This window comes from Manacus vitellinus, unplaced genomic scaffold (genome assembly GCF_001715985.3).
Source record: "Manacus vitellinus isolate BGI_N305 unplaced genomic scaffold, ASM171598v3 scaffold_28_pilon, whole genome shotgun sequence".
Lineage (NCBI taxonomy): Eukaryota > Metazoa > Chordata > Aves > Passeriformes > Pipridae > Manacus > Manacus vitellinus.
Window position 1 is genome coordinate 10,367,470 of NW_021940122.1, and position 12,841 is coordinate 10,380,310.

At 42.7% G+C, this 12,841-nt stretch overlaps 1 protein-coding gene across 14 annotated transcripts in view; it reads left to right on the top strand.

The window, feature by feature from the left end:
* Nucleotides 1-4,048: 4,048 nt before the first annotated feature.
* Nucleotides 4,049-12,841, top strand: part of RAP1GAP (RAP1 GTPase activating protein) — a 44,646-nt gene continuing 35,853 nt past the window's right edge. For 2 of the 14 annotated variants that reach the window (XM_018074563.1, XM_008927472.3), the window contains exons 1-3: nt 4,196-4,304; nt 11,501-11,594; nt 12,057-12,092. In XM_018074563.1, the coding sequence (XP_017930052.1) occupies nt 12,075-12,092 (18 nt within the window). In that variant the 5' untranslated portion in view covers nt 4,196-4,304; nt 11,501-11,594; nt 12,057-12,074. Of the gene's footprint in view, nt 4,157-4,195; nt 4,305-6,993; nt 7,450-7,497; nt 7,619-11,500; nt 11,595-12,056; nt 12,093-12,841 lie in introns of those variants that run through there. The other 12 variants (XM_018074561.2, XM_018074567.2, XM_018074560.2 and 9 more) reach the window with 9 other exon arrangements.

Genomic DNA, 12,841 nt, shown 5'->3' on the forward strand with positions numbered 1-12,841 from the left:
CCCAGAAGAGGGGGCTGCTGCCAGTGGAGGGGGGCCTGAGTCTCCTGTCCCCGGGGATTCCCCAGCTTGGGTTGGTCTGACAGGAGCCGTTCCTGCCACCCTTTGAGCTGAGGGCTGCTTTAACTCCTTCTCTGCCCTTCACAGTTGCAGAAGATGTTTGTGGGGAATAATCCCAGCTGGTTCAGATTATCTGGACAGAGAGAAATTGAGAGCAACTTTATCCCTAATTCTGCAAAAGGAATTTACTTGTCTGATTGCCTTTCCATCCAGGCGTTCCTCTGTTGTCTTCACCTGCACTACATCCCAGTCTGACCTCCATTCCTCCCCAGTCCGTGTGTCTTTCTAGCAGCAAGCACCATTTGGAAACTTGTGGGTTTACACATAGCAAAAAAACTTTGCCTGTGCTCCCTGTCCTTCTGTTTGGATTAGGCAGCTATTATTACCCTTATTTGAATACCATTTCATTACTGCAAATTGTTAAACCTGTCGATCCAACCCAGGAAAGGCCCATATGTTCACCCATATGCTCTTCAGCCTCTCACCAGTCTAACAACCTGCCTCTCTGTCTCTTCTGTCCATCTATCTGTTTTATCATGACCTTGGCAATCCTTTCACTTCTCTGCCTTGATTCCACATGTAATTCACGGACATGAACTGGCTTTGTATATCCGCGTATCACTGCTTTTGAGGGACTGGGCTGAGAGTGGGTGTAAAGAAAGTTTTCCTTTGTTAAAATTATTAGTTAAAGGCAATTATGAAGTTAATTGTGCCGTAGAGCCTAGGAACACCTTTCTCTTAGGTGTTCTTATTACATAGATACTGCACTACTATTTGCAAACTATAGGCTTGTTACAGTGCCTTCCTCTGGTAGAGTTGTCCTCACATCTCATGTTTTCCATCTCCCTGAGTTATCCTCTCATTGAGCAGCTGTGATATACTTCCAGGGCAAGACTTGCTGGATGCTACAAACTCTCTGATTTTCCAAATACTTTCGCATATGCCAAGAAAATTTTTACCTGCTGAATGATTAGAGCACTTGATTTCTGGGTGGAAACCATGGGTGAAAAATTTCAACTTGACTATGATCTGATACACTGCAGAACTTGAAGCTCTTACATATTGTACTGAAATTATGAACTTTGAACTTTTGAACATTTCATGCCATGGATTTTCTAACATGCAGTGAATAAAATCATAGAATAAATTAGTAGGGAAAGGTCTCATTTAGGTAAACTACCATGCACAAAACAACTTCAAAGCTAGAACAGGCTCCTCAGGGCCTTGTCCATACATCTTCTGAAGATCTCCAAGAATGATATTACTCAGCCTCTCTCGGCACTTTTCAGCACTGAACTACCCTCATAGGAAGAACCAGTTTTTCCTTAGATATAGCTGATATTTTCCTTGATGGAACCTGAATGTTATCTCTTGTTTTTCTGCTGTGTCCATAGTGAGAACTTCTGTGGAGGAGCTGCTTCCTCTTTTCTAAATGCTGGGCATTCCAGTCATGTCTGAAATTAGCAAGTAATCCCATAATTTCCTTCCATATGAATTTTTTCTGTTAACAAATATCCAGAGTTATACTGTCAAAATCTCCCCCAATTCGTACAGTAATGACAGGCAAATAAATTAATACTTCTCACATCATTAAGTTCTACTAGCAGGCAGCTTTGCTCAAAGCTTGAAAATAAACTAAGTTGTTATTCAAGGGCTCTGCTGAGAGAATGATGATGCACTTCCAAGGACCAGTTTAAAATTCTGCTGCTTGCAAAAAAAAGTAGTCCTGCCATATCCCATTTCCATCCCTGACCACTTATCCCAGTCCCCTTCATCGCATCAACACTAGCATTCAGGATGTTGTGCGGATCCACTGGCTGATCCGAGTGGGACTATCCCCGTGTCAGTGTGGTATGCAGGCATCTCAAGCTGTTTATACAACTGCACTGATGGACTGAGAGCTCTGTCTCCTTTTGCTGACCCTGTATGACAGTGAGGGTTAGTGTCTCTGTGCCACTTTATCCTTATGTAGAATACTGGTAAGCAAGGGAACGAATATCAGTAATGTATTGTGAGATCTTCAAATAAAGGTCTCAAGGAAATGTGAAGTGTTAGTATTTATATGGAAACAGTATCTTTTAGAGTCTCTACAGACATATGTGAAGACTCAGTCAGTTTATAATCTAAGGGTGATTTAAAGACTTGTATAAATGACAGGATGTTATAATTGCATTGATCAGGTTATGAATAATATTAATTTCAAATTGTAAGATACCAAAATAGTCACACAATTAGACCAGTATGAGTCTAATATTCAGAAAAAAAAATCAAAAATATATGCTCCTATATCTGCAGGTAGATGTACAGGTATTGATATTTTTTGTTTACTGGAAAGCCAAACATGACTGCTGTTCTAATATTTACAATGCTGATCTTTTTACTTTTATTGAGTTTTACCATGCTTTGTTCTTAGCCTACTTTTCTGGAAAAAAACCATATTTTAGACAGTCTATCTGTGTACCATTATCCCTTAGTAACCTCTGGAATAGTTATATTCTACTAAAATTAGGGTATCAAGGTCTCAAAGATAATTTATTGATTTGATAATTTCCTTAAAATTATATTTTGATAATTTGATAATTATCTCTTTGATATATCTTTGATAATTACCTCAAAGAGAATTTTTTTCTGTTACTAACAAATTAATTAAAATGGCCAACCAGGAAAAAAGATTTCCCATAAATGGTCCAAAGGAGGGAAAGCTTGCAAAGTGAACGTCATCGAAGATTCAGCACAAGAGAAGGGTCTCGTAAATGCTCCAGTGGATTCAATCGAAGTTCTTAGACCTGAAACAGCTGCACAAACTAAATCCATGGAAAATTTGTTGTTTTTCCATCTGTAGTACTTGATGGTTCCCATGCTCAAGTAAAAACAAAAAGGTGCTAACTTTTTCTTTATTTAAAACAAAGAGTTTCCAGCCTTCATAATTGTGGAGAAATGCTTGACAAAGACTGATCCATGAAGTTTTGAAAACAAGATAATTAAAAACAATCACAGTGCCCTCTTAAAAAGAATTGCTGGTTTTCTTACTCACAATTGTGGTTGTAATACCAACAATTTCTATTAGACACTTTATTTTTAATGTAATTTCAGGAAACTCTTTATTACTTCCGGTAAAATTCCTGCAGATTTTTTTTCAAAAGATGGGAAAAGTTAAATAGGGCAGAAAAGCCATGATGACCTTCTGTTTTAGCACCATAGTATATTGGGTTTTTTGTTTTGTTTTCTGTCTCTGTGGTGCCTCTGCCACATCTGTGGTCATGGGAAAATTTAACAGAAGAAATTACTGTGATGTTTGAGTTGACCTAGCAGGAAGGTCCCCCAGCAGACCTATGGGACCAGCATGAGGCTGAATTACTCCAGTGCAAAACAGAGCAGCTAATTTGGCCTGGGAATTGAACCTAATTTTGCTGTGAGGCAGATCTAAAGCACTCACCCAGTTGTAGGTAGTAGCCCTCTACAGAGGCAAAATGCTTTAAAAGCCTTGGCCTGTCTGCCAGAACTCATTTTACCTTTGCCTAAGGCTGGTATCACGTAAGAATTCTTTAATAATCTACAAAAATTGTGACTGAACAATCATGCCAACTCACAGGTCAGTCTCATGACTATGATTACCAAAAGCATTTGCAGAAAGTACCATGTCATCCTGTCACCTCAGATTATCCTCTTCTAGTTCCTTTGCCATGATACTAAATCAGTCCTACGTAAGCAGGTTTCAGATTTTTCCAGTCCTCTACTTTCCCTTCCTACTCTGATCTATGCACATGAATCCTGATGACCCAGCTCACTGTCACCAAATAACTGCCATTATACTTGAGAGGACTAGAAAAATGTACTTTTCTGTGGAAAAAACACCCCCTCTCTCATTTTTAAAGGTGATCCCCACGGGTCTGGGATTAGAAGTGCAGGGAGCAGGATGTTGAAGTACAGAGCTGTCCGTGCTCCACCTCTGGAGCTGCCTCCTGTCTGTCCCCTTCTGCTAGGGCCAATCTTCCCTGCTTAAGAGCACAGCTGCTCGGCAGGCTGACTGTTCAATCGGCAATGATCTCTAGTTTCAAGTATGACAGCACCGACCTGCTCAGCCTCCATTCAGCCGCAGGTGGGGGCAGCGGAAGAGAAAGGGAGGGAGGGAGGGAGAGGGAGGACACTGCAACCTACGTGAATAATTGATAGTGCAAGGAAAGGAAAGCAGCTGGGTTCCCTGTCTCCATCTGCTCACCAGCTGGGGATGAGAGATCCTTGCTCAGGTAGGGGATGAACAGCTTAGCTGCTTTTATTCTCATCTTGCCTGCAATGCCAATTAAAATATTTTACATCTAGAAGGAATGGGAGCAAAGATAGCTGGGGGAGGGTTGATCCATATCTTCTCTGTTGCTTGCGTGGCGTTGTGTAATGGATGGACTTTGGGGTAGTTTCAGCCTCAGCAGGGAAAGTGTTTGTGTGCTTTTATAAGACATTATGCTACACTGAATTGTGTAGAGAAGCAGTTGGAGAGAGAGAAAGGGACAGTGAAGCTGGGGAGAGCAGATGTCTGTCTAGGAAACGAAACAAACTGAAGGGATGAAGGGGCATGAAAGAGGGTCTGTCCAGACTCAAAGGAAGCCCACCCTGATTCTGTCAATCTTGGACATAAAATGATGGGTCCAAGTGCGCAGCGGGAGGTGCAGTCTGTGCACAGCCAGTACTATATATAGAAGCTGTGTGCATACATCTGTGGAAACAGTTGATGTGAAAACATGTATGTTTCTATCTGTGGATGCATCTATGAATTTGGGTAATATTGTAGTAAAACATTAAAAAAATACAGTTTTTACCCTGAAGAGTTGACCCTTGAAGGATATGCTGCTGTGTTTATCTGGTACTGCGCAGTTTCTGTGCAGCTTCTGATGTTCTCACAATGACTCAATTAATAAAATTGCAGGGGCTAGTTTCTGTGTTACAGCCAGTACAGACTTTTCCTATGTGAGCAAGATAAAATGCTAATGCAGGTAAACAAATGAAAAACTTCTGCTAATAAAAACTAGAAAAATACATAGCAAAAGGTATAAACACTAATTACTGTAATGCATGTATTAATATAGCTACATGGATATCTGAAAGAACAGAAAATTGTATGCCAGTCCCTAAAACACACAATAACTATAATATGCATAATGACCTATGCAACTATAGACAAATATATGAATTACAATCTGAGATGGTAAGTACTCGGAATTAGTCATATCAGAATGCAACTATCAATAGGAGCTGAATCTACTTCGTACAACTCAAGGCTTATATTTGGTGATATTGTTGCATCAACAGGGTAAATAGTAACAATCATTAGCTTGATTATAAGTTGAGGAACAGAAAGGGGTCCTGGGATTTGCTTGCATGTGATTTATTCACATGATTATTGCTAAAGGAGGCTAATTAGAACAGTAGTTAAGGTATTTAATAATTGCTTGCTGCTTTGCTTGTGTATCTTGAGGACTTTGTACACAACTGGAGTTGCACAGAAGGTTAGGTAAAGCTGTGAGACAGTTAAGTGAAAACTGAGCCCAGTGTGGCTTTGAATGTGAACAAAGTTGGCTCTTGTCTATAGTGGCAAGTAGCCAAAGAACAAGGATGGCAGAAAGACCTGGGCCTTACTGTATGCTTTCACGATGTCCAGGCTTGCTAGTGCTGCTGATAATGACCCTGAGATGGGGGAGGGCAGTAGTTACTGCTGGCAGCCCTCTCTAGCAGCAAAAAATAATGTCTCTTCCTCCTTCCTAGATGCAGCAGAAATGGCAAGCTTGGCTCTTTGCCTTGGCCCAGTCACATCTCTGCTCAGACATTCAGGTGAATGAGTGAGAACTGCTTGTGCTGCTGTATTCGGTGCTCTGGGTCCATTTGTGAGGCATTTGGGTTGGAGCGAGGACGTAGGCTGTATGAGTTAGCCAATACTCAAGCATCACATCTTCAAGGGGGAAAAAAAAAAAGAAATAGACAAGAGGAAATGGAATCACTTGAACTCCGTGCAACTTACTAAAAATAGCAAGTAGTCACTCTCTTTGTCTATTCAAAGTTGTCACCTGCCTTGATTCCTTACTCCTTGCAGTCTCTTTTCTCACAGACCCTTGAAGCCCCCATAATCATTTCTATCCAGGTCTTTTATGAGCAGAATTTATAGGAAGCATTAAGATGAAAATGCTGCACTCATCCCTAAACCTTTGATGTAACTGCTTGCTCTCTATTTTTCTTTTTACTCCCCCCCTGCCCTCACTATATCAACTATCTCATATTTCTCTTCATTCTATTTGTACTCTTCCTTTGCATCTTTTCCTAGCTCTCTGGCTCCTCTGCAAATTCTCTCTTATTCTGTGTTTCCTTATGTCCCCTTCATGAGTCAGAACAAAACCAGTGTGAGACTGACACTTCGTGTAAGGTTCTAGCTGCTGCTTTTATAGGTCTTGATGTAAAGAGGAAACATTACATCATCCTGTGGAATGAAATTGAGACTCAAAATTAAAAAAAATTGTCCAGAAGAGCTCTGTATTCTTGTTTAAACACAGGTATGTGCATACTCTTGCAATGGAAAGGCATATTCTCACGCTCAATTTTTATTAGGAATGACGATCTATTGAGTGAATGCAAATACATGTGGTTAAGGGGTTTGTGATTCCTCAAAATTTGAGCTTCCTAAGTTTACATGTTGGATCAGTGAGCTATTTCATAAGCCGTGTAGAGCCAAATCTCTGTAGTACTTGATGTATGCCAGCTCCAAATGCCAAGGGCTAGTGGATTTAGTATCTTCTTATCCTTCCCTTGAAGGGAATGGACATATACGGAGCCTTGATGCTCGCTTTCCCCACTGGATACTGAGAGCTTGGGGAAGTGATCTTGTTCTATAGCAAAGTGGAATAAGAGACCCCTCTGCTCTTCCTGTCTAACGCTGTGCTTGTCTTACCATCACGGAGAATCTGGAGAGCAGCATCCCCGGCTCGGCTGTCCCAGCAGCTGCTCCTGCACTATCCGTGGACTCCCCACAACCCAGGGCTCTAGGGGGAACTCATTTTCCACAGCGGAGGAGGGGCAGGAGTCACCAACCCATCCCCCTTTATCTCATCTTCCTCCATCCCTCCTCCTCCTCCTCCTTCTCGTCCTTCCCTGAGCCGCTGCCGGCTGGGGCCCGGTGCCAGCCGTGGGGGTCCCTTCGCTGTCTCTCCGGTGACTCCCGGCCTGGGAGGAAGAGGAGGGGTGGGGGCGGGAGCCGCGGCTTCGCGGGGGACCGGGAGGGAGCCTGAGTCCTTCTCCATGGCGAGGCCGGGGGAGAGGAAGCTCCCGAGGAGGGAACCCGGGAGCTGACTCAGCGGAGCAGTGCAGCATGTTTTCCCGGGAGCAGGGCTTCCCTGCCGGAGCCTGCGGAGGGTAGGTACCGGGACCGGGAGTGGTGCCGGCGGCCGGCGGGGCCTGGGGCCCTGCCTTTCCCGGCAGCCTGGGGCACGGGGCAGGGCAGCGGCTGCCGGCGCTGGGCGCAGTGCTGGAGCAGCAGAAGAGCCCTCGCGGGTTGCCTGGAAGGGCGGAGGGCCGAGGAGGGGTAAGGCGATGGCTGTGCCCCGGCCCAGCAGGTCCGGGTCTGGCTGTGGGCCCGGCGCTCCCTCTTCTCTCCCACCCCCCTTCCCTACCTCCCTCCCGGACGGGCTCTGGCCGGGGGGACGCAGGCGATGAGGTGACATACAATACATCAAGAGGGTGCTCCTCTCCCTGGAGGGAAAGAGGGAGGCTCGGCGGGCTCTTCTGCAGCCCTGGGAATGGGGAAGCTCTCCGGTTGGGACTTCTCAGGAGCTGGGAGTGTGAGATAAATTTCCCTCTAGAGTTATCCTTTCTCCTGCCCCGCGGGGCTGTACCTCACGGGCAGAGGGAGCTGGCTGGGTTCTCCAGGCCCTCCCGATACCCTGCCCATCTCCTTTGTGGCTGCACGAAGACCTGAGCAGAGGGCATGGGCAGCCCACGAGTTTGAACAGCGGCCTCCACGCGAGAGGCAGGAGCTGGGGGGAGTGTGGCTGGAAGTGAGGTTCCTTACTGGAAGTCGGGGTCTACGAGCAGAAAGTTTGTGACCACCTGAGAGCAAACCACATCTCATCCGTAGTGGTTGTTTCCTTTTCTTAGTTCTGTCTCAGTAATTCCTTCTCTTGAGTTTTATGAATATGCGTGTAAGCAAATTTCAAAGCTGTACAGGTGCTTGAGAGTGGGGCTATTCGTGTCATGTTTTCAGCTGTCTTCACTGTATACCTAACAATCATATTTGGTAGACTAAATGTGTCTCTATAAGGGAGAGATAAGAGAGAAAGAGCAGAAGCTGTTACTCATGAGAAGTGGTTGCCCAGAGTTTTCCTTACGAGTATTTCAGGCCTGCTTTTGTTTCACATTACCTTCAGTTCTAAATTGCCTATCCCTTCTAGTGAGGGATTTAAAAAACATATTAGTGTCTCACTATCCTATCAGGCTGTGACACCAGTTATTCTATTGACTGTCATTCCGTAGATAGCTGCAAATCATGCTGTAGTGTTTCGTCTTCTGGAAGGCTTCCAGATTAGCTGAAGTATTTACGGTAGCTATGCACCTGCTTCCCTGTGAACTTCCAGGAAACGAGTTACCTGAGGATTTGGGGCACTTGTCTTTTAGAGTGCAACAAATCCCCTTTACCTCTGGAATACTTATGAAAGGATGTATGAAATTCTGTCAAGTCCAATTTGTATTTTTCTTAGAACAAATGTTTGCATTGACTTGGTTCTTGAACTGGCTCAGCTATAGCAGATAGTGACAATTTTGAGAGCTATATAGAGGGATCTCTGTATCAGGACTGAAATGATGCTGCAAGACAGGAAATATAGGGCATGAGCAGAGTTCTGTGTGTGTGGAGACAGAGGTCTGCAAAGGTGCTTCCTGCACTATTTCAGAATTGAGAGTGGAGTCTTTGGCAGTGGATCAGCAGTACCTATGTTTTGTTTGGCTACCCACTTGAAACTAATGCACTGGTTAATGTCACTAGCAAAATCCTGGTTTAGACTTCAGCATTTTCCAGGCCCTTTGCTTCCCCTAGTTGCCATTTCCTAAAAATAAAGCTTCAGCAAGTATACATTTGCAAATAAATATTCCACTCCCAGATTGCAGAATTGCTTTTCTTTCTCAAAAGGATGATATTCTTCTTTTCTGTGGTCAAAGAGTTTGAAGTTCCAATTTGAAAAAAAGTATGTTCTCTTTCTTTAATAGAGGTCAGTGCTTTTCATTCCAGAAGTTAAAAATTCACGAGTAGATTTTCAAGCAGTAGTTATAATGGCCCCATATTTTTGTGATATTTTATAAAAGATAACCTAAAATTCAAGTAATCCTCCTGGATTTCTAAAGTCTTTTGGCACATTCCTAATCTGGGATAATTACAGAATTTTGAACATCTCTAAACGTCTGGTAAGACTGGTGATTTTGGTCTCTCCTGGACTCATTTTGACAATAGAACTGTACTAGAATTCAACAGTAAAGGAGAAGTTGCTGCACAAAGTTCTCCAGTCAGTCCAAAGTATAGAGATGAATTTATGGTGAGAGAACAGGGGCAGTACTGGTCAGAGTGATCTCATGTAGGAATTGTCAGATTTCCATGATGCAGGTGTGTATTTAACTCTTCACTGGATGATTCAGCGTTCAACCCAGTGACATGCCAAAGAAAACACTGTAGCATGCAACAAGGCCCCAGTTGCACAAAAAGTTCAACTATTACATTTCTTTCTGAAAATGAGAATTTATCAAATTAAGCTCTTATCTTTTTAGGGCTCACAGAATAAAAACTTCAGGTTTTTAAAAGAAACAGTGAAAATCCTTCATGTACTGCCTTGGACATATATTTTGCTTATCCCAAATATGCTTCAAGTAAATGAATAAGATGATGAATAAAGCATGTATTAGTATAATACTAATATTCATTTAAAATATATTTGCCATCAAATTATTTCAATATTTATTTGGGGTTGTCAAGACTAACTCCTACATCTTCCCTCCCACATATTTTATGGCTTTAATCTCTAGATGCATTACACAGATCTCTCTCATCTCCAGTTTCAGGATGTGGGATGGAAGCATTGTGTTACTTTGTATAGATGAGCCTATATGCAAGTTACATGATGCCATTGGGCCACTAAAATAAATTGCGAATTGTCAGAGCATTATGCTTCTTGGAGCTTGTGATAGAGTAGCTTCATGATTACAGAAATATGTTGTACCTCCATACAACAGGGAATGCAGCCACTGGTTTCAAAGCAAGAGTCTGCATGACTTACAGATACTGATCTCTTAGAATGGAAGCTGTAGCAGCCATGCATCTAATAGTTAGAGGATAGCAATTCTTGATTGCATTATATGATTATTATATGCATTATATGATGATTATATGGCCAGTGATGAGTGGTGTCCCTCAGGTCTCTGTCTTGGGACTGGTGCTCTTTCATATCTTTATCAATGGCATAGACAGTGGGATCAAGCACCCTCAGCACATTTGCAAAAGAAACAGAGCTGAGCAGTATGATTGACACAACAGCAGAAAGGGACCATCCAGAGGGACCTGGACAAGCTCGAGAAGGGGTCCCATGGGACCCTTGTGAAGTTCAACAAGTTCAAGTGCAAGGTGCTGCACCTGGGTCAGGGCAGTCCCAGACATGAGTACACAAGAATAGTATGTATGTCTTTTAAACTACAGTGGATTATTTGTGTTGCTTTTTATTTTCCCTTCTATGAAATCAAATAAAGTGCTGCTGCTGCTTGTACACACTACTGCTCCAGCAGGGGCCATAGTAATAATATATTTTCCATAGCAGGTGGACAGGCAAAAGCCCATCTAATCTCCACGCTGGCTTTACTAGCAGTGGTAACACAGAACTGTGCCTCCATCTCTCCTGCAGGCTGTATCAGTTCTGATCTCACACCATCTCTGTTATGCCCCTGTCTTGGAGACTAATACCCAGGCTGTGGCAACTGGGGCTGTCCTTTAGATGCTGATTTTGGTGATATTTCAGAACTTTCATCTCTTTTAATACGGTCAAAATCTGAACACAAAGCTTCTTGCGAGACCTTCTTGTGATTCTTTAGTCTGCTGCAAATCCATGATGGAAGAGGAACTTGGCAAAGAAAGACCATTCAGCACTTACATGACAGTTGTGAAGAAAATATTGTGTGTGAACAGAGGCAGAGCATTCAGGGCCAGAAGATTTTTGCTGTTATATCGAGGATGTTTGCAGGCGGTAAGTAGTAATATCTCAGGGATTCTCACAGGAAATGACAGCTTCCTCATAGGTAAGAAATGGCCTGGGGGGAGGAATAGTAAGCAGAAGGCAAAGGAGACATGCAGGCAAGCGCTGGCATCTTGAATTCTCTAAGTGTTAAAACTTTTTTCTTTTTTTTTTTCTTTTTCCTTTTACTCTCTCTGTTGCAGGAGGTCTGAGGAGGTAGCGCGGTGCTTCAGCAATGTTATAGACTCTCCCACTGAAGGCTTTCCATGTGCCCTCACTCCGGCTGCCCCCAACAAGGTAAAAGCAGTCTGTGTTCCTCTGGCTCAGGGTTGGAGTGTGCTTTGAACAAAAGTTATGTGTGCAGGAGGAATGACTGAAATCAAGCTCGTGTGAAGCATGTCTTACAGCTATAGTTGCCTACTTCTGTGAGAATCCTAAACTTTTTCATTTAAACTGTTCTTATGCCATACTGTATCAAGTCAGCGTGACCCGTTGAAAGAGAGAAATTCCTGATACCTGTCTGACCAGGTTTCAGGCCAAGCTTTTGCAACACAAGCTGAAGACAATTTGGCCAGTTGTTTTGCCCATGCTATCAGTTCTAAGGAAGAACAATTCCATCATGTCTTTGGTGAGCAAGTAGTTTCCTTGCCAGAACATGGAAGGAACTGTTGGCTCCTTCAATATCTGAGATACGACAGAAGATAATGTTAGCTTCTTCAAATGTTAAATTATTTTCCCCTCTTGTCTTTTCCTTTTCAGACTGTGGACTTGTTTGAGATGATTGAAAAAATGCAGGTAAGGAGAAGTAATTCTGTAAAGTTTTGGGATCTCTTGATTTTTCATAGCCAAACAAATAAGCAGCTGCCATTTGTCCTGTCACTTCACTCCCAGTGCCCTTTAATTTGGGCTTGCAGAATGTTTAGGTCTTCTGGGCTCAAACTCCTATGGCTGCTCTTCAATGGGATATCAAAAGCGTTTTTCTGTGTTTGTTTTTTCCAACCAGCATGATGGAAGCAATAGACACAGATTATTATAATTCTGTATGTTCTTTGTGGAGGTGTGATTCTGAGAGAAAATCAAAGCTGCATTAAGGTATCTCTGTCATCTTCTTCAGAAAACTGTGTTTCTGCTGGGTAGCAGGTACTAATGACAGGTGATTAATTGGTTGTTGACCTAACTGCGTTTAGCAAGGTCAAACAGTTTAATAAATAACTATGGTAGGCCCTGTCTTTAACTTGTGCAAGATAGAAGGACTCTGCCTTAATTCTTATATGGAAATAGGTGCATTTAGTTGCATATATTATGTTATAAAATTAAAATAGGGCAGAGTTAGGTTTCTCTGCCTTTTAACTTATCAAATAAAGAAATAGGAGTATAATAGTATGTTATATGTGTTAAACATATAACAATGAAGTCTTTAAATTTTTCACGTTGTGTGTTCTCAGAGCATCCTTGCAAGCTGCCAGTATTTTCCCTGAGTGGTGCACCTTCTTTAAAATGCTGTGCTTAACCTTGACCTAGCATAACACACAACATGGCACATA